This window comes from Megalobrama amblycephala, linkage group LG20, assembly GCF_018812025.1.
Source record: "Megalobrama amblycephala isolate DHTTF-2021 linkage group LG20, ASM1881202v1, whole genome shotgun sequence".
NCBI classification, from domain to species: domain Eukaryota; kingdom Metazoa; phylum Chordata; class Actinopteri; order Cypriniformes; family Xenocyprididae; genus Megalobrama; species Megalobrama amblycephala.
Genome location: NC_063063.1, coordinates 7667569 through 7693843, shown reverse-complemented (window position 1 = coordinate 7693843; position 26275 = coordinate 7667569). Strand labels below are relative to the sequence as shown.

At 37.1% G+C, this 26275-nt stretch overlaps 2 protein-coding genes across 3 annotated transcripts in view; both read left to right on the top strand.

Annotated features, from left to right (window-relative positions):
* Positions 1 to 3290: 3290 nt before the first annotated feature.
* Positions 3291 to 19504, top strand: adam8b (ADAM metallopeptidase domain 8b). The gene is made up of 23 exons (XM_048170798.1): positions 3291 to 3496; positions 3917 to 3999; positions 4085 to 4191; positions 4321 to 4399; positions 4648 to 4724; positions 4836 to 5019; positions 5110 to 5172; positions 5357 to 5428; positions 6079 to 6248; positions 6662 to 6743; positions 6835 to 6980; positions 8571 to 8748; positions 8900 to 8989; positions 10217 to 10412; positions 11541 to 11643; positions 11770 to 11938; positions 12025 to 12105; positions 12210 to 12294; positions 12401 to 12512; positions 15217 to 15373; positions 16092 to 16139; positions 18912 to 18989; positions 19126 to 19504. Exons 1-23 carry the CDS (start codon positions 3445 to 3447, stop codon positions 19180 to 19182), a joined length of 2469 nt encoding a protein of 822 aa, XP_048026755.1. The 5' UTR covers positions 3291 to 3444; the 3' UTR covers positions 19183 to 19504.
* A 5677-nt stretch (positions 19505 to 25181) lies between these two features.
* Positions 25182 to 26275, top strand: part of exoc6 (exocyst complex component 6) — a 77116-nt gene continuing 76022 nt past the window's right edge. Inside the window, exon 1 of one of the 2 annotated variants that reach the window (XM_048169855.1) lies at positions 25182 to 25369. In XM_048169855.1, the coding sequence (XP_048025812.1) occupies positions 25245 to 25369 (125 nt within the window). In that variant the 5' untranslated portion in view covers positions 25182 to 25244. The remainder of the gene's footprint in view (positions 25370 to 26275) is intronic. The other variant, XM_048169854.1, reaches the window with a different exon arrangement.

Genomic DNA, 26275 nt, shown 5'->3' with positions numbered 1-26275 from the left:
TTGGATGTGTCACTCGGGTACAGGTGAGTATACGAAGAGGAGTCCTTGAGGTAAGCATTACAGGAAGTATATGCGAACGAGACCGGACATAGAGTGCTGTGTGCGTGTGTGCTTTATAGTGCTGTTGATGAGTGGGGTGATGAGGTGCAGGTGGCGGTGATCAGTACTCTGGAGATGGCGTGCGTTGTGATTGGGTGATGTAAAAAAAAAATTCCAACCATTATTTTATAAGTCAGGTTTCATATGTTTAATACATTTTACTTTTAATGCTTTACAAAGGATATTTTCGTTTACTTTTGTTTGGTTGCCACTGGATGTCTGATGTAAAATCTGGCTCCTAAAGCAAAATCAGTCGAGAAGCATAGATCCAAAATGCTAACATACTGGCTGTGAAATAAATACACACTGCTTTTGTGTGGAGTGTGAAACAGGCCTGAGAACAAACACTGTCTTTGTGACAGTTCTGTAGCTGTGTCACAGAAAATGATCAATACAATCTGAAAATAAAATAAAAGAATTACTCAAACCTTTGTGACAGCATCTGAAAAGCAGTGCCAAAGCTCACACAAATATTCCTCATCTCGGGAGAACACATATTACTCACTGTGCTTTCTGAAAGGATCATTTCCATCTGCCGTAATATGATGTATTATATTATATCTTTGACATCAGCAAGATTTGTGCATATGATGCACTTCTTAAAAAGGACCATTTGTCATTTACAGCTTGTTAAACAGCTTGCCTCTGATTGCAAAACTTTGTGAGAACTATGACGACACATTCTACATTAAATGAGTCAGTGAATCACACAAGCAACCACTGTGAATGCCAGCTGCAATTTCATGCTAATTATTGCAATTTAGGAAATTGGAAAAAAATGTAAGCTATTGGCAAAGAGCCTAGCTAAAGGGGACTTTTAATAAAAAACATTTAAAAATAGCATCTATTGACAGCATATAGCTAATCAAGAATTCATAGCTGAAGCAATATAACCTACCTTTACACAAACTTCTGTTATATACTAAAATTTTACATACAGGTGTCACACCCATTTCTACACTCATCTCTACCTTTTAGGAGATTGTCTCTTTTCAAGTGTCACACTAGATAACATGAACATTTTTATTTTTCCATGACATTTAATTTAGTGGAACCACCTGTTTTGTTGTTATTTGTCTTTTTTCTCCCTGATTTACTGTTGAATGATTCTCCGGCGTGGTGTACGGAGAACAGGCAAAACAATATTCTTGCTTTTCACATCATTCATAGAGTATGATTTTTGGCACTGGTCAACCACTGCACAAAGCTGTTATTCTTCTAAATTTGGTCATCTTCAGAAAATAAGCATTCAAAGTCTAAATGTCAAAATAGGAATCCTTCAACAATCAACCAGCAAGCAGAAAAAATGTCCTCTGTTTCATAGGCTAACAGAGCAATTTCTCAAGAAGAGACAAAATAAAAGTCTCTAATCTAACAATAAATAAATAGGCCTAAATAAATGTAGCCTACTTGTGTGAAACGCTTGTTACGACTGACTGAGACACCAAAGCCACTTGTGTGGTGTATTGCAGAAATTTGTGTCTATGATCTGTCCTCTAGTGGTTGTGATATGCAAGTGAAAAAAATGGGACTTGGGAAATCACCAAACTGTTGGTGATATAATTATTTATTTAAAGGATAAGTCCACTTTTCCTTATAATTTACTCACCCCCATGTCATCCAAGATGTTCATGTCTTTCTTTCGTCAGTCGAAAAGTAATTAAGGTTTTTGATGAAAACATTCCATGATTATTCTCCTTATAGTGGACCTCAATGACCTCCAGACAGTTGAAGGTCAAAATTACAGTTTCAGTGCAGCTTCAAAGGGCTTTAAACGATACCAGACGAGGAATAAGGGTCTTATCTAGTGAAACGATAGCTCATTTTCTAAAAAAAATACAAACGTATATGCTTTATAAACACAAAATATCGCCTTGAACGCACTTCTGCTTTCCGCATTCTTCAAAACGCTTACGCTGTATGTCATACGCCTTCCCTATTCTACTTACGGAACGAACGTGGTGCCAGTTTTGTTTTTTCCATAAGTAAAATAGGTATAGGTATAGGTATAGGTAAGCGTTTTGAAGAATGCGGAAAGCAGAAGTACGTTCAAGGCGATATTTTGTGTTTATAAAGCATATATGGTTGTATTTTTTTTTTTTTTTTTTTAAATGACCGATCGTTTCGCTAGATAAGACCCTTATTCCTTGTCTGGTATCATTTAAAGCCCTTTAAAGCTGCACTGAAACTGTAATTTGGACCTTCAACCGTCTGGAGGTCATTGAAGTCCAATATAAGGAGAAAAATCCTGGAATGTTTTCATCAAAAACCTTAATTTCTTTTCGACTGACGAAAGAAAGACATGAACATCTTGGATGGGGGTGAGTAATTTATCAGGAAAAGTTTATTTAAAAGTGGACTTATCCTTTAACATTAGGCCTACATGCGTTAATGTGTGTTCAACCTGTTTTGGGGGAGGAAAAAAGCCTTCACATAATGTCCATAATTATATTTTGGGTTTATCTTGAACCTTATTTTAGTAAATTCTGGCAATACTGAATATTGCAAATGCCTGTCCAGGTCTACTGTAATTTTATAAATATTGTGTTTAAAATCAATTTACATACACTACATCAATTGCACAATAATAATAAGATTACGTAGGAATTAAACAAACTTTAAAGCTAAGAGGTATAACTACATGTTAAACATATGCTATGAAATGTGTTTCCTGTAATGTTATGAGTCACTTACGGGATATGTTGCGTTCTGTCCCACTGGGTGGTAAAGAGGAAACTCGACTGTGCTCATGGAAGGACGCTCGGAGCGAGGCCCAAATCACCAACCGCTCCATTGAGACGCATCAAAATCTCAGGACGTGTTTTGCACACTAAAACCTAAAATAATTTAATTCTTTAATTTTCAAAGATTGTGATCTAAAACATGAAAACATTAAACTTCAAAACTCGCCCCATCGTTTAATATAAAAGTATTTAAAGAGCTATTTATCTTGTCATCACAAACGGTTGTGATTGGTCCACCAAGACCAGCGCCGAGAAAAGTATTATCTGCCACGTGACAACCTCGTCGAGGATCTTTTTCAGCAGCAGTACAGGCAGTAATTTACACCTCAATAATGACACTGAGAAATTGTGCATTGATTTAGAATTAAAAATAAACATTTCAATTGGTCAAATTAAAAGAATTATTATTTCGACCCTTTCGTGACGTCCCTTAACCCCGCCTCTTTCAAAACTTCTGATTCATGCTAACGGTCATTCTACGTTTTTATAATTTTTTTATGCGTTTGTCCTGATAAAGTGAAAATGCAGCCCACTTGGGCGGAACTCAAGTTTATCTTTTGGCATGTACTTCGCCAGACATGTATCATAACGCGCATTAATCATGCAGTGCTCTGCCTTCACAGCTCGTGTACTTTGCTGTCTTTGTCTTTGGGGTATGTACATGATATTCTTTTAATTATGTTTTACTCCGTAATGCCTCTAATTATAAAGCATATTTGCGCTGAAAGATTTAACCGGTCGCTTTTTTGTCTATTTTATTAATTTATTTATATTTATATAAAGGGCCATTTACTACATTCCTGCAAATGGGATATAGTATTATTAATTTAGTATACGTCAATAAATAGTGGAGGAACTTTACAACCGAATTGAGAGTAGCTTTATTAGTTTGTTAGTTTATTATCTTTATTCTTGTTGTTAGCAAATCAGTTAATAGACTATTTTAGAATTTTTATTAGAAGCTCCCAACTTATTTATTTATTAACGTCGTTTATCAAGGATGTTAACTCTTTTGTGGATGGTATGGCTAGTGCATTTGTGAAACCTTGAAATATATTTTGATTCTTCATTAGGATGTGTAGCAGAAAGTATCCATACTTTACCTCATGTAGAGCAGTTTGATGTGGTGAGACCTAAAAGACAGAGCATCAGGAAGGTGAGGTACCATTTACCACCTTGATCTAAAAAAAAAAAAGGAGTTGTGCTGATTATGTGTGGATTAACATATAAATCCATTGCAGGTACAGTCTGATAAAAGTCCACAAAGCCATGAAATGTATCCTGATAGACTTACATATAAATTATTCTTTGGAGGGGAAAATCACATGATTCATTTGGAAAAGAATAGGTGAGTGTTGCATTTGGGCGTATTATAGTTCACTTGAAGCTGTCTTTACATTTCATTTTGATGTTTAACAGAATAAAATATACAATTGTACTCTAAAGTAGGCCTAAATAAATATGTACTGTGGTTTAGGCAACTCATTGGACATAATTATACTGAAATATACTATCAAGATGATGGATTGATTGTGAGCAGAAATCCAAATTTAAAGGTAACTTACTTTAATTCAACAATACTAATGTTCAGAACAGCATACCTCTCATACTATTTCCGCAGTAGTAGTATTTTTTTGCTGTATTTTCTAGATGCATACAGTAGATAAACCACTTCCTTTACTAACATCTGCACTCAACTCCATTTCCTATGTGCTAAAAGAATTGGAAACAATTATGTATAAGATGTATATCTGTATTTCTAAGATGATGATCAGAAATTAACTTTTTTTATCATTTGTGTCAGGAAAATTGCTATTATCATGGCCATATTCAGGATTTGGAAGATTCCTCAGTCAGTGTGACAATCTGTTCTGGAATCAGGTATCATGCATGCTCCTATTACAAGTTCATTACAAGACGCTTTTCTAATGGAAATGCACTAGTATTTGTTTGAATGATCTTGAACAGCAGCATTCTGTCCTCTGTCCATAGAGGTTTTGTTAGGTTGAAAAAGCAAGTATACCTGATTGAGCCCCTGACCAACCACACTGATGGAGATCATGCGCTCTACAAGCACCAACATCTGAGGTGGAAGAGAAGCTCTTGTGGTGAACCAAAACCCACTATTTATGACCATGAACCACCAATGGCTCTCCCCTTAAAGTTGAGCAGAGGGGTAATCAGATCTTCTAGCACAATTCTAGCAAATGTTCTGCATATGAAATAAATTATATATAGGTTTTAAACCATTGATATATCCTCTTAGAAAATGGAGAGTTTTCACACTCCAAGATTTGTGGAACTGTTTCTTGTGGTCGATAACACTGAGGTAAGATTTTAAGCTTTTAAGTATATATTTATCAACTGTTATGAATATTTCAATGACTGATGGTGGTGCAAATATCCAGGCATTAAAATCTTGCTGATAGAATATCATGATACTTCAAGCAAAAGCTAAAAAAGTATATTTTCCAAAAAGGCAAACAAATGATTGCTATATTTTACTCTTGTAGTACAAAAACTATGGTTCTAACATGGACCGTATCAGAGCCAGGATGCTGGAGGTTGCAAATCACGTTGACAAGGTAAATATTCATATATTTTACTCTAATTTGAAAATCAGCTAAAAGGAGTCCTTTTATGTTTTTCCAGCTTTCTGTAGTGTGTAATGCTGCTGTTTGAGCATAAGAAAGGTCTGCAAAGTTACAAAGACACTCCAAAGGGAGTTATTCTCTATATCAGTGCGCGCTGTTTCGAATTCCCTGAAACATCTTGACTGTAGTCTTGAGTTTATTTCCGGAAATGTACACGTCACAATATTACTCATTTAAATAATTCCCACCCAAGGCATGCACAAAAAAAGGGCCAAGCCCTGGTTGAGTTGCATTAGTAGTGTGTTGAAACTCACAGTTACAGTAAGGTGCTTGGCATTTCTGAAACACGCTTGAAGCGCTCGACCAATCACAAGTTAAACACGGGTCCAACTGACCAATCAGAGCACATTGCACTTTTTGGGAAAGAGGGGCTTTATAGATACAGGAATGAAACAGAGCGTTACTGACAGACTTGGTAGATAGGTGCTGCAACAATGTAAAATATTTGGTAAATAATGTGTTTTTTGAATGTTCAAGCATGAAAACCTATTCTAGTATTCTAGTTTAAAAAGGCATAATAGGTCCCTTTTAATAAATGTCTTAAGGTAATATAATTTAATAAACACCTTATTCTTTTTCAGTTGTATCGACCCCTTAATATCCGGGTTATGCTGGTGGGTCTTGAGGTTTGGACAACACAGGACCAATTTGTAGTCAGTGTGAGTTCTGATGACACTCTAAGTCGGTTTATCAAGTGGAGAAAGAGCAATCTGCTTAAAAGGGTCAGGCATGACAACGCTCAGTTTGTGACGTGAGTATATGACCTAATGAACCATTTACTCAGCTGGATGACTAAGACCTGCACTACACTGTAGCATAGCAGAACCAAGTGTACTTTAATATAATGCTAACACTTAATTGTTATCATTAGTTGATGGCATTGCATGAATTAGCAATAAACAATGCTTTACACCATCATATTTAATGTTAATTTCAACATTTACTAATACATTAATATAATTAATTATCATACATTTGTATCTGTTAAGATTAATTCATGCAATGAACAAACAATGAACAACTAATATTAACAAAGATTTGTAAATGCTGTAAAAAACATATTGCTCATTATTAGTTCATGCTAGCTAATGCATTAATCGATGTTAACAAACATGACCATAATGTAAAGTGGTACTGTTTTATTTGTTGGTTCTTTTCTTCTAGTGGAATTGATTTTTTGGGTGACACAGTTGGTTTGGCAAACAAATATGCAATGTGTGCGGAAAGCTCAGCGGGAGTCAATCAGGTATTCATGACTTCCAATTACTTTCTATTTCTTCAAAGTCATTAATTACATATTACAATTCCATAAATGGCTATATGCTGTTATTTTTCAGGATCATAATAATAATTCACTGGGCTTGGCATCTACAATTGCGCATGAGATGGGTCATAACATGGGCTTGTCACACGATGAAGATCACTGCATGTGTGGCTCAGACAATTTATACAATTCCATCTGTATCATGACAGAGCGTGTGGGGTAAGCAGTATTTGTTTAACGTAACACCATGTTTTCAATGTACTACTCTTCATTTTTAGAAGTCAGATATGTCTGTCTAGTAACTGCCTGCCATATGTCTACCTACCAAACACTCACTCCCTAAGCAATCAATGCCTAAGCACCAAGAATGCCCTCTCATAACATCTTAGCAACCACATAGTAGCACACTAGCAACAACCTGCAATGCCCAAGCAACCTCTTTCCCTTGTGAAAAAGAACTACACTTTATCACACTTATGAAAAAACGACTTATTATGAAAACAATATACTTTAAAATATACTTAAGTGTGAACTGAATGTAATGTTTTCTGACGCTTAATTGCATGTTATTTACAGTTAAATGAAAATGTATTATAGTTTAAATATAAAATGCAATTAGTTGAACTTAAGAGTGCTTTCTTGACCCACTTAAGTTTCCTGGCAAGTCCAGAATGATATAACTTCTACAAGATATGTCAGTCTGGTCAGTCCGCCCTCCGTCACACCTCGAGTCAACTCGTGCACGCGAGACCCGAGAGTTTGTTCTATTCAGTCGTGAATTCAGTTTTAAATGACCAAAAACACATTAATTATTTACTTTTCGCTGTTGACTCTCTTGTTGCTTTGCTAACGTCATATCCGCCCTTCTCTGATTGGTTTACTCCGCTTCCTGTTTGCTCGGATTTGCTCCACCCTAGAAATCGAATTGATTCAATGGCTGACCAGACTCATCCGCTGGTACAGTGGTGAGGCTGGATTTTCCAGGCAACCACTTAAGTAGGACTTAAGTACATCTTTATATATAATTTCATACTTACTTTTTGTCTTTGAAATATGTTTAAAGTGTTCTGCTGACAAGCATTTATGGTAAATTTAATAATATACATTAATGTAATTTCGACTGAAATCTGTATGTCATGTTTTTATTAAATATATTTGTTATTACACATTTGTAATGCAATTTAGTACATTTAAAAGTACATTAACTTTAAATGTAAGTACATTAACTTTAAATGTATTAGCAAACAACACATCACAGTTAAAATTATAATATACTTTAGTATGTTATTCAACATTTAAAAATAAGTGTACTTTTTTTTAAAGCATGACAAATTAAGATTATTAAAACATAATAATTTAAAATACTTTAATGTAAAACGTTTAATTGGACAATTATGAAGTGCGCCTTTTAAAAGTGTACTTAAGTGTGTTAAGTACACTTTTAAAAGAAGTGTACTTAACACATCATGAAAACGTCATGAAAACGTACTTTATTTAAATACACTTAAGTGGCCTTTTATTTAATTAATATTATATTATATGCAAGTTCAATTAAAAAAAAATACTCTTACACTACAACACAGTACACTACAAGTGCACATTCAATACAATTAAGCGCACTTTCTTTTTCACCAGGGTAGTTGTGTGTGCATTAAACTCTTTAAATCTTTAAGTTTCACTATGCTGAAAACACTATGTGAGTCTTCCGTTGGCGAAAGATCATAGTAAAAAACAAAAATGTATGTGGACTGCTCTGCCTTGTAGCAGTTTAAAGTGTGCAAATTACATATTCTAAAATTGTGTATCTAGCACGCAGTTCCCGGAGCTCTTTAGTGACTGTAGTCTGGAGCAGCTGAGTGTGTTTCTAGACAACGCCAACCCCAGCTGCCTGCTGGACAACCCCAGCTCATATAGACTCTACAGTGGGCCTGTCTGTGGTAATGCTTTCCTGGACCCTGGCGAGCAGTGTGACTGTGGAACAGTGGAGGTATTGCGCACACATCCTGTGTCTGTAGTGACTCAGTGATGCCCAGCTTTGAAATGATCCTTCTTAAATGACATCATTAATACATTAATGTAGGTTAATCTTTGACTCACATCTGATATCTTATTGGTGACTGTTTTTACTGTCTTCTAAGGAATGTGGAAATCCATGCTGTGATCCCACAACCTGCCGACTCACTGAAGGCTCACAGTGTGCTCAAGGAGACTGCTGTGAAAATTGCCAGGTAATGTCCATAAGCGACTGTGTTTTTCATTTCACTGTAGAGCATTGTGGATAAAATGACTGGGATGAAGCTTGTGTGAGTGGTGAAATGTCACTATAAATTACATTATAGAATATGTCTTTATTCATGGAATAGTTCACCCAAAAATGGCAACTCACCATCCTTCAAATGAGAGGTTCGGATCGCATATCAAACTGCCAAAGTCACTTGAACTATTGAAATTTCGAAACTCTTATGACGTAACGCTGACTTTGGCGTTCCAAACCACTGATTAGAAACAAAAGATTCGTAAAGCTTCGAAGCAGTGTTTTGAAATCGGCCATGATAGATAGATATTGGTTGAAAAGTCGTAATTTTGTTTTTTTTTGGCACACAAAAAGTATTCTCATCGCTTCATAACATTAAGGTTGAACCACTGTAGTCACATGAACTGTTTTAAGTACGTTTTTAGTACTTTTCTGGGCATCTGAAAGTGTTAATTATCTTGCTGGCAATGGAGGCCTCACTGAGCCATCGGATTTTATCAAAAATATCTTAATTTGTGTTCTGAAGATGAACGAAGGTCTTAAGCATGTAGAACGACATGAGGGTGAGTAATTAATGACATAATTTTCATTTTTGGGTGAACTAACCCTTTAAATAGATAGACTAACCAATCCACAGGTGTAACTGATAATCAAACAATGAATAACCAAGGTAACCAACTGAAAACACAGGAAATAGAACTAAACACATAACAAACCCACCCTAAATAGAAACCAATCCAGACAATCCCTCACACCCTCCAGGATTTTGCAAAATCAAGCAGCAGCTTGCATTTTTGTCCAAAAAAATGTTAAGAGGGGGAAAGCAATATTAGGTAATAAAAATCCATAATTCAGAGTCCATGCAAATGAATCGATACATGTTCAAGTGTCCTACCACTACAGTGAATTTCTTTATAAAGTAATACGGAATATAATGGAGCACAGGGACATCTGGTTATATACAAGTGTTTTGAAAGCAAAGAAAAATTCTGACATTCCTTCATCACCTACACTTGTCTATTATCTTTTCAACCTGTTTACTTCCAAAATGCGTGAGAGAGGTGCGGCCGTGCAAGCGATCCAATGCCTTGTTTATATTTACGTGTTAAGCATGTGGGACGACATTAACTCTAGATAATTTGATGGTAGGCTGTGGTTGACAGTTATTGTTATTTACAGCTTTTCTCTCTTTCCATGCTAGATAAAAGATTCTGAAAACTTGTGTCGAGCAGCTGTGAATGAGTGTGACGTTCCAGAGTATTGCACAGGGCTCTCAGAGAAATGCCCAGAGAATGATTTTAAGATGAATGGCATTCCTTGCAGCTCTGGCAAGGGTTACTGCTACAATGGCCAATGCCCCACTCTCCTCAAGCACTGCCAAAGACTTTGGGGAACAAGTAAGCATGAGTCCAAAACTTCTCCAACATCTATGCGGCTCCTACAAATGCATATGCAGTAAGGTTAGCCACAAAAGTAACTGTGTCCATGCCTTCTCAGTGCTTCTTTTTCACTGTGTGTCTTTAGAAAAAAATTTTGACAGTAGTTTTTAACGCCAAAAGAGGGTTTTGGCACAAGCCGTTAGTAAATTGAATGTAACATTAAAATAAACAAATAAAACTGAAATAGCGATCAAATCACAATTATCAAATCAAAAAGCATATAGTCAGCTGTGCTGTGTCGCAAACTCAATTGTATTGTGAGTTTAACATCAATTTGGGAATGCAATGTGTACTAGGTTCGCTTTAATTACAGTCACATTTGCATAATTGCCAACATTTTTGTAAGCAAAAGTTTACAGCATTTCATCAGTATTCTGCCAAACTAAAAGCTTGATGATTTGACATGTTAAAAGCTTGAGGGTTTGAATGTTTGAAAGTGAAAAGTTTGAGAAATAAGTATTTGTAGTGTTAGTTGGTTCTTGCAAAGAGTGAATCCAAGTGTGAACACCATTGAAAGTATTTTCTTTAGCAATAGAGTCTGCTCTTCATGTATGGAAATCTCAGCAATAGCTATATGATATGTTTTATATGATACATATGACATGTATGATACACATGAAATGTCATATCGCAGCTCAAATCACAATATATGACAAAATATTTACAATATTAAGTTGTGGGCAAGTCAGGATGCCCTATATTAACTCATTATATAATGTCATATGACCATTAACTGATACCAGAAAACCTGTGAACATGCAAATGTGTTGTTAAAATATTTAAAAATTAACTTTTAAGTAATTTTAATACCCTGCCCTAGAGTGCCCTAGGCCTACAGTAGTACTTTGTTCAGAAGCACAATCATGGTTTGCGGGGTTACAAAATAATGTGCGCTGCACCATGGCGTCTAATCACAATGGCAAAAGTTATGAACCTTGCCGTCTGAATTGAATGCGCTGAAAGAAAGTTTGATTATAATGAGCTGATTCTTTTACCAAATCTCCAAAAAGGACCAGTTATTCATTCATCAAAAACTAAAAAGAATTGATATTTGCTTCAATGTTGTGTCTCTGATTATGTCACTAGGTGCCAAAGTGGCTCATGAAGCATGCTTTTTACGAAACACATATGGAAAAAATGATTCTCACTGTGGAAAGACCAAAGATGGCTACAGAGCCTGTACTAAAGAGTATGTGATCTTTTATCATTTGCTGTGTGAAAATAGCTCACAAAATGACTTTTCCAGCATCAGTATTTATAGCACCGGGTGTAGACTAAACTGATTTTTAAATAATTCACTTTTTTCCTTATTTAGAAACAAGATGTGTGGAAAGATATTTTGCGACGGAGGAACAGAGTACCCCATTACCGGTCAGAAAGCTGTCATAGTAACATTATGGGGAATGTGCAACATAGCTGGGGACCAATCAGAGGAGGACGCCCTCAGCATGGTTCCTACTGGCACAAAATGTGAACATAATAAGGTAAGCATGTAAGAATTTATTTGAACTATCACAGCAGGTATTTCTGTATTGTACTGTAGGTACAAATCTCTCTTATGTTTCAACAGGTTTGCTATAATTACATGTGCCAAGACCTGAATGTTTACGGCAGTAATGAAAACTGCTCGCTGAAATGCAGCGGTAGAGGGGTGAGATCAAACCTCCATCGCATTGAAACAAACAGGAAATGTCATATTTATAATTCATAATATAAAAAGCCATATTTGAAGTGTTATTGTTTCTTATTTTGCAGATTTGCAATCATAAAAAACAATGCCACTGTGAGCCTGGTTGGGCACCTCCCTCCTGTGACGTCAAATATTCTGAATTGCCATCGAGTAATCAAACTCAAACACTTTTTTTCTGAAAATTCATAAATGCATTTAAATGACCTGCCGTAATGTGCCATTTTAATGAATTTTACTCTTGTTTCCAATTTCTTAGTACCAGCAAAGATCATTGGCATCTCAGTAGCAGTTGCAATCGCTCTACTTGTACTAATATGTGGAGTAGTGCTTTATCGTAAAAAAAGAAAACGGATCATCAGCCACAAAACGTGAGTTGTTTGATTTGACATGCTTTGCCAAATGTATCATTGACAATGTCTTAAATTACCTTTTTCCCCCCAACCATAAGTATTTCTTAGTGTCAATAAAACCATTTAAAAAAAAAAAAAAAAAAAAACTGTTTAAAAAACACTGGCCATCCTTCCAGCGTGTTTCCCTGCCTTTGGCCTGATACTCTGGGATAGGCTCCAGCATCCCCATGACCCCTATATATAAGTCAAGTCACATTTATTTATACAGCGCTTTAAACAGTACAGAAAAGCAGCTTCAAATGAATAAACAGGACAATAACAGTGTTAATGTTGTAAAATTAATTAATTATGAAACAAATTAAATTTCAGCTGTAAAGCAGCTCTACGGAATCAGATAATAGTGTCATTATTCATCTCAATTTAGCTCAGTGTTGTTCAATTAAATTCAGTAACTGCGTCAGTGTTGCAAAGTTCATCAATAATGTAACAAATTCACTTCAACTTTAAGTAGCTCTAGAGACCACAATAGTTTTATTATTCAGTTCAAGTCAGTTCAGTGTTCAGTAACAGTGTCAATGTTGCATTAGTGTCGTTATCAAGGGTAATATAGTATCAAGGACAATTTTGTTCTCATTAGGGGCCAAGCACCAAAGATGCGTAGGCACCTATTGTATCCGTTGGCCTTATTCTTCTTCTTCTGCTTCATCTTCTTCTTCATCCTCTGCTCTGGAAGTCTATGGTAGCCCATAGAACCGCTTGCGAAAATGTTGGCACGCTTATAGAGGCCAGTCTGAACTGTCACCATAGCAAATTTGGAATCTCTAACTCAATCCCTGTAGTGCCACCAACTGTCCAAACTTGCACTTATAAGTTTTTTTTAAACTCCTCCTAGGCCGTTGCTCCGATCACAAAAATTGAACCAGATCATCTTCAGACCATGCCGACAAAAAGTTGTGGAATTTAAGTTGATTTGTCAATCCATTTTCGAAAAACATGCGAACAGATTTTATGTAGCGCTTGTGAAAATAGACATAAGGCTTTATCTCCTCAATGCTCTATCGCATTCAGACCAAACTTGGTTCATGCGTGCGTCTCAATCAGCCCCGTAGTTCAGTAGTCAGGGCACTGATCAGGGAATCGGCCACATTCATTTACATGATATACTGATTCACGACCTAGGGAGCTAGGGAGCTGATTGAGACGCGGGGCATGTCATCACAAGCATGACCTGAGGTTACATGCTGCATTTTAGCGCAACGCCACCTACAGGTCCGGAGATACGAGAAATGGCTATTTTTGCTTAAAACTTCTGACCGGTCTGTCCAAAAGTCATAAATATGGTTGTTAGATTCAGGGCGTCTTGACAAGTTGAATGATATCCCATATTTTCCCATATCGGCCATTTGGGGCATCGTCCATTTTGAATTTTATAGTAAAATGCTGTATCTTACAAACGCATGAACGCATCATTACGAATCTTGGTATTGATCATCGACACGATGCCCTGAAAGAGTCTGAGAAGTTTCAGACCAGCACCACGTAGTGGTGAAAAATATTTACATGCTTGTGGTTGACTTATTTTCACAGGAGTCCAACGATACCAAACATACTAGGTTTCGCCTATGGTTAGAGCAACGTTTTAGCGATTTAGCCTTTAAAACATTCGCAAATATCTTATAAACTATAAGTCCGATCGAGACGAAACCACTGTAGGAAAATCAGAAACATAGGTTGTTGACTATAAACTAATGGCCAAATGTCAACCTTTTGATAGATAGTAAAAAAAAAAAAATGCAAAGTCAGGTGTGGGTAATAAATGTCTTTAACCTTTGTCTTTAACTGTGCCACTTAGTGTTGCTATAATTTAAAAAAAAAAAAACATCCACAGTAATGTTGAAAAACTAACCACAGTATTGTTGGTTGATTGACTTCAAAATTGACATGCAGTGTCTTTGTCTCAGTTGCTGTTAGGTCCATTATGACACTGTTGGTCTTCTGCTAGCTTCCTTGTTTGCTTCTGTTATGCTTGGCCCCTTAATTGCTGCTTGCAGCAATATTTTGATAATGCATTGCAGTTATTACAGTTAAATTGATAATGTTACAGAACATTAATTTTCTTTTAAACCCCAACCGAGCAGACCAAAGGCGACAGTAGCAAGGAGCCAAAACGCCATCAGGTGACAGTAGTGGAAAAAAAAACTTGGCTCAGTCAAGGGGTCAGTACTCCTCTAGCCAAAATTACATACATAAGACAAAAGGTTTTGAGAATGAATGGTTGGATGGATTTTTTGACCCTATGACAGTGAGTGTCATTTAGCTGTTTTTCTTTGCATATTCTAGACAAACAGCACAGCCCATATATAAGATAAACAAATGTGTGGGAAAAAAAATAGGTAGACTCAAAATGATTTTGTTCCTCAAAATGTGTTGCGCCAGAGTTCTTAGAAAAACTCTGATAGTAAATGTTGTCATATAACTTGCAAGTTGGAGTCTTTGTGAGATATCATCATTTTTTCAGAAGTACTACTCATGCCTTGTGTGTAAAACTTTTGTTAATGAAGGAAAAAGAGTGCATCTTTAAAACGTGTTATGCTGCATAGTTACCATCCAGCTGATTTCCTGAAAGTGTCTTGGAAATTCATTGGTCATAATGTCTGACTAGCTGTGAGTTTATGTAATTATAATCTGTCTGTTCATTTTACATCTGTCTGTTTGTTTACAGAAAAGCTACGTCTACAGGGCAGCACCTTCTTTTTGAGAACAACATTGCCAGTAATGACCGTCCTCAAATCAGCCAGCCCATATTCATGGGGACCACCGTAACTCAACCTTGCACCCCTCTAACTGCTAGAGTGGGCCCAGCCCGTCCTGCCCCCCCAGTTAGTACAACCTTCATTATGATGCTGCCCATTTATTATGATCTAAATCTAAAAATCTATTCTCACTGCATGAAATGTAGAAGTTCTTGAATGTGAAATAAATTAGGAACTAGGGTTAGGGTCAAATAAATATTACTATACTTTTGGCTATTTGCATAATGTCTTGCATAAAGTGATCCACATTGCAGCTTATTCTGGTCAGGAACTACCCATCTAGACCTTCCGGCCAACACTTAATGCACCCAGTCACAGTTTTTACACGCCAATTTAGGGCTGGGTAAATCTAAAATGATTCATACAAGAATAATAGACTGCTGAAGAAACTCATCCAAAACTTTGTGTAACTCATCTAAAAATGTGTAAATTTTGAATGGACTTGGGATCAGAATTTCTGTCTGTTCAAAAGTTTTAGGTACTTGAACATGTTGAAAAGTTGAACAAGTTATGCTCATGGATATCTAATTAATCACTACTTAATCAAACATAACTCTAGTATTGTTCAAAGATTTGAGTCCACAATTGTTACAGCAATGCTTTCCAGTTTTGTGTGCAATATACAAAAGGCATATGGACAGACTAAAGGTAAAACTAGGGTGAAATACTTTCACAAAAATTAGTTTCACAAATAATGCCCTTCCGGGACAGGAAAGTATCAAGCAGTCTTTTTGCATGTCTGTACAAACATAAAAATGTATTTGTTCTCATATTCTGCTTGCAGCCTCCAAAAAAGCCGCCATCACAACTGCAGCAGATTACAGTTAAACAGGTGAGATGAACTGTTGATAGCAGAAATCCACATTTTTTTTGCTGACTGTTCTTTTGTAAAATACAGTTAATGATGTTTAAAGAATTTCACTCAAAAATAAAAATTCTGTCTTTATTTGTTGTAAACAACAACTGTTGTAATTAGGGGTGTAAAATATTTGAGTGTACTTCATTACTTAATTATTATTGCTGGGAATTTGTACTTTACTCAAGTAATATTAAAACAGAATTCTTGCACAATTACAATTACTTTTCCAAAGAAAAAAAGCATAGGCCTACTATTTTTTTACTCCTTTAATTAAGTCTTTCAAAGTGCAAAGCACATCTTGTGGAAATGTCCGATATCTATCACCAATGGCATCAAATGGAATTGCAAAAGAAAATGTTCCAAACCCTCCTTCTGTCCATTCCGCCCTGTCTGCTAGACCTGTTCTAGGTTTGGGTTTGGTTTAAGCTAGTTTTGCACTGTTCCCAGTTCAGTTGCCTTTGTATTTGTTCATCAGTTGCCATGGTTTTTGATTTGCCATCATGTGTGACTCCTGTGTCTAGTTAATTACCTTGTTTAGTCCCCAGTGTGTCCCTGTGTATTTATAGCCCTGTGTTTTGTCTTTGTCAGATCTTGTCAGTTTAATGTGGTTGTTCTGTTCATCATGTTTTGTTTCTTGAGATCCTGAGAGAAGTGTTAAGCTGAGTTTGTGTTCATTTAAGATTTTGCTTGCAAATAGATCCAGCTCTTTTATTTTCCGCCTTTTTGCAACCCATTGCTGACAGAAGATCTGACCTAACAAATGGATGTAGCAGCAATTCAGATCCTCCTCTTCTCAAAGTGGGATCAGTCCCTCGAGGTGCACACACAGAGGATTATAGATCTGATCCCCTTCGTGGACTACGATGACATCAGCCTCTGCATGTTTTCCGGGCAGATCTGAATCAACAGGCCCTCGAGGGACATTCCACGATTTCGTCGAGTGGGTATTACATCAGTGTAGATTGGCCTTCACCATCAGAGAGAGTGAGGACACATCATGCATGCCGTATCAGCAGCCACGTCCCCAGCAGACCACACAACTGAGCCCAATGCAGACTCGGAGCCCAAGCCTGCCATGTGTAAAGACCTGAAGCCCCATGAGGAGGTGAAGTCAGAGCCCACCACAGACCCAATGCTAAAGAAAGCCCAGTCTGACCAGGTGTTTAAGCTGGCTATCATTTCCATAAAGGAGCATACCCCCAAGGCCACGTGTGTCCCGGAGCCCGAGCCAGAAGTGGAGTCTGATTAGGTTTGTGAGCCAGTCCCTGTCCGTTCCTGTGGGAGTTCTCATTGACTACAAGGGAATGGAATGGTGCCCTGCCCAAATTATGAAGGATAATGTGGAACTCGAACTCTATTAAAATCAAGAAAGGATTAGTCACATTAGTCACAAGTCTGTTTCATTGCCATACCCGTTTCTTTACCCAGCACTGAGTCTGTGTCGATGTAGATGCTTCCCACTCCCACCTCCTCTGCCTGTCCCATATCGGCCAAGGAGGCAGTTTTTCAACTCTCTTCCTGTCCGGTATTGGTCAGGGTTGCAGCTTTTGTACTCTCTGCCAATCCCGTATTAGCCAAGGAAGCTATTTTTGAACTCTATGCCTGTCCTTTATTGGCCAAAGAGGCCGTTTTTTAACTTTCTGTCTTCTGTCACAACCAAGGAGGCCATCTCATAAACCTCTGCCCATGCTATCCAGTTCTTCGGCCCCATTTCCACTGGCTCCATCCAGCCATTTGACGACTCCTTCGCTGGCACCTATCAAAAGCTCGGATCCACCTTGGGCTTTGTTTGTCAGCTCCACCCTGGTGTGTCAAGCCCCTGGCTCCACTTTGAACCTCCAAGCCCGTCACTCCACATCAGCCCCTCGACCAGTTGGCTTCACCTTGGCTCCTTCCTCCCTTGGCTCCACCTGGGCCCGTCGTCCACTGGCTCCCTCCAGCCCTTTGATGACTCCTTCGCTGGCACCTATCAAAAGCTCGGATTCACCTTGGGCTTCCTGTTTGCCAGTTCCACCCTGGTGTGTCGACCCCCTGACTTCACTTCGAACCTCCAAGCCCATCACTGCACATCAGCTCATCAACCATTCGGCTCCACCTTGGCTTCTTCCTCCCTTGGCTCCACCTGGGACCATCGTCCTTAAGGTTCCACCAGGCGTCTTCTTCACTCCGGTTCTGCCTTGGTCAGTCATTGCTCTGCCTTCACCACAGACTTCTGGACCTTTGTACTCTACCCTTCACCCCTTTGGCTCCATCTGCTCCTCCATCCCCTTCGGCTCCACCTCAGACCTCCGGCACCCTGGCTCCACTTCAGCCACTCATCACCACGGCCCCGCCTTTGTCTCCAGGTGTCTTTGTCAGATCTTGTCAGGTTTATGTGGTTGCTCTGTTCATCGTGTTTTGTTTCTTGAGATCCTGAGAGATGCATTATCCTGAGTTTTAAAGATTACTGCATGCAAATAGATCCAGCTCTTTTATTTTCCACCTTTTTGCAACCCCTTGCCTGCAGTCTCACATTGTCGATTACCACTGAAAATGATTGACTCATTCCCCAGTTTGTAAAAGCATTTTATTTTCGATTTGATAATGTCACATCTAATTGTATAAAATTGACACATTATCCATCTTGTGTAATTGATATAGTTGTGATATAGGTTTTGTAACAGAGCTAATGGCGTTTACATAGTTTCATTGTGTTTGTGTAGTTTATACATTCTCTCAGCAAGAAAATCCTCTCTGTAATTGTAGGGAATCAAGCCGACTGCAGCACCTCCAGTGCCACCAGTTAAACCATCTTTAGCAACAGGATCCTGGATGACAGATCAAGTTAGTTACTTTGTTTACTCTGAAAGTGATTGTATTGTATGCTTATATAATAAACAGTTTCTGTAATATTAATGTAAGCTACAAAAAGAGATCTTACATTTACCTATTAGTAAAGTGTTGACTTTTTACATTGCAGGACACCGGAGATACAGTGAAGGTTGTGTTGAGACCACCCACCATTCCAAGAAGATGACCAGACGTGAAATCATCATGTGACTCATTTAAACAAATTACAGTCCTTCTCGTTCACTTTTATAGTGTGGGGGTGGCTGAATCACAAAGTGCTTTTTTAAACCATGCTTTAAAAAGCACACATACACTTGAGTAAGAGCTGTTTTTTGTCTGGTAAAGTAGTGCTTATGATTGTATCTTTTTTGTAAAACATCTTAATGTGTGGTTGGAAAAATGATCAACATGCCAAAATGCTTTATGCTTTAATTAATTTAATTGATAATTTACAGACTACTTTTTTACATGTATTTAATTCTGAATAAAAGTTATTTCACATTTCCTGAGCTGCCTTAGTTTTAAATAACTGATTGCAAATGAAGTCAATGTCATATATGCAGAATATTAGTAATAAATGAATATCATAAAATAATGAAAACCAAAACAAGAAATATGCCCTACTAGATTGGTCACTTGGGAACTTATAAGTTTCAAAACTTAGTTAAACATACAAAACTTTGAACTAATATGGTGTTCAATTTCTGGTGTGCCACATAATACATTCCCCTCTAGTTATAATTGATTTAGTACAAATTTAAATTAAAATCATCTTATAATGTAACATCTATTTTTTTTTTTGACATCTCTTTTTTTTTTTTTTTTGCAAAACACACACACAGAGCACACATAATGCCCTCACACCCTGCTCTACAACTCCTGACCAGCCCAGATAATTTTGTACATGACTGATCCTGTATTTAGAGCTAGGATGTTTCCCTAACCTTTGATATGCGGACGGTACGCTGAATCACATGTGCCTTTCTGATTCTTTCTGAAGTGTGACTCAGTGATTCATTGTGATTCACAGGTGCAGTTGTTTAATTTTCCAGTGGGTGATGGAAATACTGTACATCCTGGGCTCTTGTGAGGATAAAGTGATACACTTGTCTGTGCTTGTCTTGATATTGTGCTTAGATATTTGTTATCTGAGTAAAAGCAAACATTTTTAAAGTTCATAAAACAGAAGTGTACAATTCTCTAACAAAAAACGGTCTAATTTTTGGTTGTAAACAATGCTGGTTACATCATACCTCTATCCTCATGTGATGTGATTCAGCTGTTCTCTAATGTACTTTAACAAACTCGCATGTTTGTCAGCAGCACTGAATTATAATTATCAATACCAACTCAGAAGATTTCATTATGAAAGGTGATTCAAATATGTTAAACAAAAAAAAAGTTCTTCTGAACTTTCAATTCATCAAAGACTCATGAAAAATTGTACAAAAATATGAAGCAGCACAACTGTTTTCAACATTGATAATAGGAAATATGTCTTTCAAATCAGAACATTATAATGATTTCTGAAGGATCATGTGACACTCAAGACTGGAGTGATGATGCTGAAAATTCAGCTTTACCATCACAGGAATAAATTACATTGTAAAATATATTGAAATTGAAAATTTTACTATATTACTGTTTAATATTACTGTTTTTACTGTACATTTGATCAGCTAAATCCAGCCTTGGTGACGTTTGAATGGTAGTGTATTTATATTTACTTCAATTACAGGTGCAGGTCATATAATTAGAATATCGTGAAAAAGTTCATTTTTTTATTGTAAATTATTTTTAAAAATGAAACTTTCATATATTCTAGATTCCCTACATGTAAAGTAAAACATTTCAAAAGTTTTTTTTTTTTAAGTTTTGATGATTAGAGCGTACAGCTCATGAAAGTCCAAAATCCAGTATCTCAAAATATTAGAATATTTCCTAAGATCAATCAAAAAATCGATTTTCAAAACAGAAAAGTTCAAGTTCTTTAAAGTATGTTCATTTGTACACTCAATACTTGGTCGGCAGCACATATTACAGCAAATGACTTGCTCCTAGCACAAATTACAGCATCAGTGAAGTGTGGCATGGAAGTGATCAGCCTGTTGCACTGCTGAGGCACTATTGAGCCTTCAGATCATCTGTATATTGTTGAATCGACTGTTTCTCATCTTTCTCTTGAAAATATCCCATAGATTCAGGGCTCAGGCATGTTGGCTGGCCAATAAAACACAGTAATATCATGGTCAGCAAACCACTTGGAAGTGGTTTTTGCACTGTGGGCAGGTGCTAAAGTCCTGCTGGAAAAGGAAATCAGCATCTCCATAAAGCTTGTCAGCAGATGGAAGCATAAAGTGCTCCAAAATCTCCTGGAAGATGGCTGCATTGACTTTGCACTTGATAAAACACAATGGACCAAGACCAGCAGATATCACGGCCCCCCAAATCATTACTAACTTCAGAAACTTCCCACTAGACTTCAAGCAGCTTGGATTCTGTGCCTCTCCAGTCTTCCTTCAGACTCTGGGACCATGATTTCAACATGAAATGCAAAATTTACTTTTATCTGAAAAGAGGACTTTCGACCACTGTTCACTGTCCAGTTCTTTTTCTCCTTAGCCCAGGTAAGATGCTTCTGACGTTGTTTCTGTTTCAGAAGTGGCTTGGTAGTCCTTTTCCTGAAGATGTCTGAGTGTGGTGACTCTTGATGCGCTGACTCCGGCTTCATTTGACTCATTGTGAAGCTCTCCCAAGTGTCTGAATCGGCTTTACTTGACAGTATTCTCAAGCTTGCGGTCATCCCTGTTGCTTGTGCACCTTTGCCTACCCAATTTCTTCCTTCTAGTCAACTTTGCATTTAATATGCTTTGATACATCACTCTGTAAACAGCCACCACATTCAGTAATGACCTTCTGTGACTTACTCTCTTTGTGGAGGGTGTCAATGATTGTCTCCTGGACCATTGCCAAGTCAGCAGTCTTCCCCATTAGTGTGGTTTCAAAGAACAAGAGATACCCGGAATTTATACTGTAGGGATGGTCATTTAATGAAACTCAAATGTAAATATTCTAATATTTTGAGATACTGGATTTTGGACTTTCATTAGCTGTACGCTCTAATCAACAAACTTTTTAAATGTTTTACTTTACATGTAGGGAATCTAGTATAATGAACTAAATAAATGAACTTTTTCACAATATTCTAATTATATGACCAGCACCTGTATATAGACCTTATGACAATTCCCCCTGTGACAACTAGTCCCAGATTTCCCACAAACATATCATATATATTTAAAAATGTTATATATTAAATTTTAAATACTAGTGTAGCCATAATACAGAACCAAATAAGCCCATATGTAGATAGCCTGCTATATAATACACTAGGACTGTGAATTTACAGATAGATTTTAGGCTGTGTAACCCTCCCCAGCGCAGTCGCAAACTGACAATAAAAACAAGACAAAACCGAGGTTAGTTAAATGTGTTGCTTTTAAAGACAAGTTACAGAAAAGAGCATATGCAAACATTTTTTATCTTTTCATCAAGAGTTCATCTGGTTGTTTCCTTTAAGTTAGGTCAGTCACAAACTCTTCTTGTTGTTGTGAAGCAGTGAGGAAACATTTGTTAAGACATAAGTTTGCAAAGAGAACAATGTTTTGCAATCTGTGTAATTTGTAAGATGATGTGCAAAATGACAATTCTTCTTGCAATCAAACATTGCTGTTATGGCGTAAATTATTCCATTATTTCTCTGTTGAGTTCATCCTTTGTTCACTTTTCAGTTTCATGAGCAGAATCAGCACTACTGGTCAAAAGTTTGGAATCATTACAAATGTTTTAATGTTTTCAAACTCTTAAGTCTCTTAGGCTCACCAAATCATTTATTTGGTCAAAAATACGATAAAAACAGCAATATTGTGAAATATTATTACAATTTAAAATAACTGTTTTCTATGTGAATATATTTTAAATGTAATTTATTCCTGTGATGGCAAAGCTGAATTTCCGATGAATTTTCAGTAGAAGTGAGTTGTTCAACAACAACAACAACAACAACAAAATCTTTTTGTGATTATAACTTTTGTGAATATATTTAAGACATATGCTGTACAATTTGAGTTTATTCTTACAAACAGTTTTAATACATTATAAATGAATTTGTCATAAACATCTGTAAACTATTTTTATAATATTACACATCTTTTATAGTGACTCGGGTACCATAAAATAAAGATAAAAGAGTCCAGAAGTGTGAAAAATCTTGAAGCACAATTGGGAAATATTTAACAGGACAGCACTTAAGCCTGTTTTGTTGGATTCAAAGTACTAGTGATCACAAGGTCTGTCCCTTTTCCTTAGTTGCATTTTTCTGCTGACCCATAGTATTTGTATGTCCTGCTGGAGCGCGGCTCTCCCAACACAACACCCAGACATGTACGGCAGCAGCAGCAGTCTCAAGACTCCCGCAAGTCCTCAAGAAGAGGACAAAGGAGAAGGAAAGGTCTATGGGAATGTTTTTGCAGAACTGGAATCAGTAGACCTGCCCCTAGGAACGACTTTGAGGTAAAAAGATAAAATAATAGTGTTTTTGATGGATGCATTAACCGTATGTATTCTTTTCCCACAATTATATGTAATAATACTTATTTATGACTTATTAATTATTACAGACAACACAACCATATTGTGAAAGGCATGCCAAGAAGAGGTGCTGTATAAGACAATAGTACCGTAATGTTATATTTAAACACCAGCAAAATACATTAAATACCATTACTGTACTGTCTAAGGATAGAAACAAATATTTCAAATTGGGAAAACTAAATTTTAAAGGTTTAAAGGGTTAATTTACCCCAAAATTTAAATTCTGTCATTAATTACTCACCCTCATGTCGTTTCACACCTGTAATCTTCGGAACAAAAATTAAGATCTTTTTCATAAAATCCGATGGCTCAGTGAGGCCTGCATTGCCAGCAAGATAATTAACACTTTCAGATGCCCAGAAAACTACTAAAGACCAAAAAAATAAATAAATAATGACTTTATTCAACAATATCTAGTGATGGGCGATTTCAAAACACTGCTTCATGAAGCTTTGAAGCTTTATGAATCTTTTGTTTCAAATCAGTGGTTCGGAGCTTGTATCAAACTGCCGAAGTCACGCCCCCCAGTGGTGAACCATTGAAATTTCGGAACACTTATGATGTAACAAAGCTTCGTTTACTAAAATCACGAGGCTTTGGCAGTTTGATACACGCTCCGAACCACTAATTCGAAACAAAAGATTCAATAAAGCTTCGAACTATACTCTCATTCCGGCGTAATAATCAAGGAACTTTGCTGCCGTACCATGTGTGCAGCAGGCGCAATGATATTACGCAGTGGCTGCGACCCCCTGTTTGCACAAGGAGCTTGCCTTGCAACCATGGAGACATTTGTGAGAGACGCTGCGTAATATCATTGCGCCTGCTGCACACATGGTACGGCAGCAAAGTTCCTTGATTATTACGCCAGAATGAGAGTATAGTTCCTAGCCATATCAGCCTAGAAAATCGCAACTTTTCATTTTCCGTCGGTCTTAGTACTCAATGTAACTACAGAAGAGTCAAGTTTTAAATAGGAAAAATATGGAAACTCTTTGGTGATTTTTGAGCGAGATGCTAACGGTCTAATCAGATTCAATGAACTATGCTAAGCTATGCTAAATGTGGTACCGCCAGACCGGAGATCGGCTGAATGGATTTGAAAACGGTAAAACTCAACTGTTTAACTCTAGGGGAGGTGGAAAATGAGCCTATTTTCAAAAAAAGTGGAGTGTTCCTTTAAAAATAATAATAATAACAATAATTTTATCTTTTCACTTTAAAATAAAAACAATATTTTTTTCACAAATCTAAAAACATTAATGTTTCCACAAATGCCTCATTAACAAATAGACACACAAAAAACAATTATTTTGATTCAATACTTTAATGTCATATTTTCCAGAGACTAAATTAGATCATTTATCCCCTTTTGACTTATTAAATCTTACAAATTCAGATGAAACGACAAAATTAAGAACATAGCTATTCATCAAACGTTTTGAGATGAGAAAAGGGAGTTGTGCACAATTTTTACAAGCTTCCAGTTTAGTTTAGCTTGACCCTTTATTCTGGCTTGCAAACCCAGCGAGTTCCCAGACTGGCTCCCCCTTTCGGTGGGCTCGTGTTACTGCATCTCTCTCGGCATTGTCACAAATGAACACTGTGACGCTTAGAGCCAACATGGCGGAGAGCGAAAGCCTGGAGACTATCACCGAACATGAACGAATATTACAGGAGATCGAGAGCACGGACACGGCGTGCGTGGGGCCGACGCTACGGTGAGAGATGTGCATCATCTGCTCTTATTTACCGTTCAGATGGTGATGTGATGTTTTCTCCTGTCTGATGGATGGAAAGCAGGCCTTTGTTTGCTAAAGATGCAGCTCAGCAGGACTTTGTCATTGCTGATAAAGCTATAAAATTAAGTGCTAATCGATTCAATGTTATTTCGTGTTTTTCCTTATGATTTTTTTTTAATGGTCGCATATGCTGTCCTGACACTGATTCAAACACACACACTCAATGACACAGGCTGCTGATCGTTGTTTTACTGTCATTCATCGAGTAAGATCGGGTGATGTTATGTGTGAGTTATTTATCATAATGTGGCATGCATATGTCTATCTGTCTGCTGTTGTGATTTAATAATCTTAAGATGTAAACATCTGAGGTGAAGCGGCACAGGCCCCGTGACGGTCTCACTGCATTATGAATTATGATGGACCTGTCGACAGGTGGAAAGCTCGGAGCAAAATAGCTTTAGTTTTTCCAAATGGACAGCTCTGTCAGGTTAAATACTCCAGTATACACTCAATTTCCTTTTCCAAACACATTTCAACTACGGAAGGATGAAAGCTGACGAAATATGGGTGGGTGTGGCGTTAGCAAATGAGTCTGGGTTGAGCTCGGTTGACTGGACATTAATATTCTTCTCTGAGTTCAGCTGTAGCTGGATCATTTCAGCTGAAATCATGATGTCACTCACAATTTGATGATTTCAGCACAGTGGCATTTCATCATGAGATATTCTGCTTGACTGTTTCAGTAGAAATCATGATTTCATGATGCTTTTTATTCCAGTAAAGATTTTTTTACATCCTATCATGACATATTTGGTTTCATTATTTCTTATAAAATCTTAATTTCAATATTGTTCATCTGTATCCCATAATGAGATCTTTTGC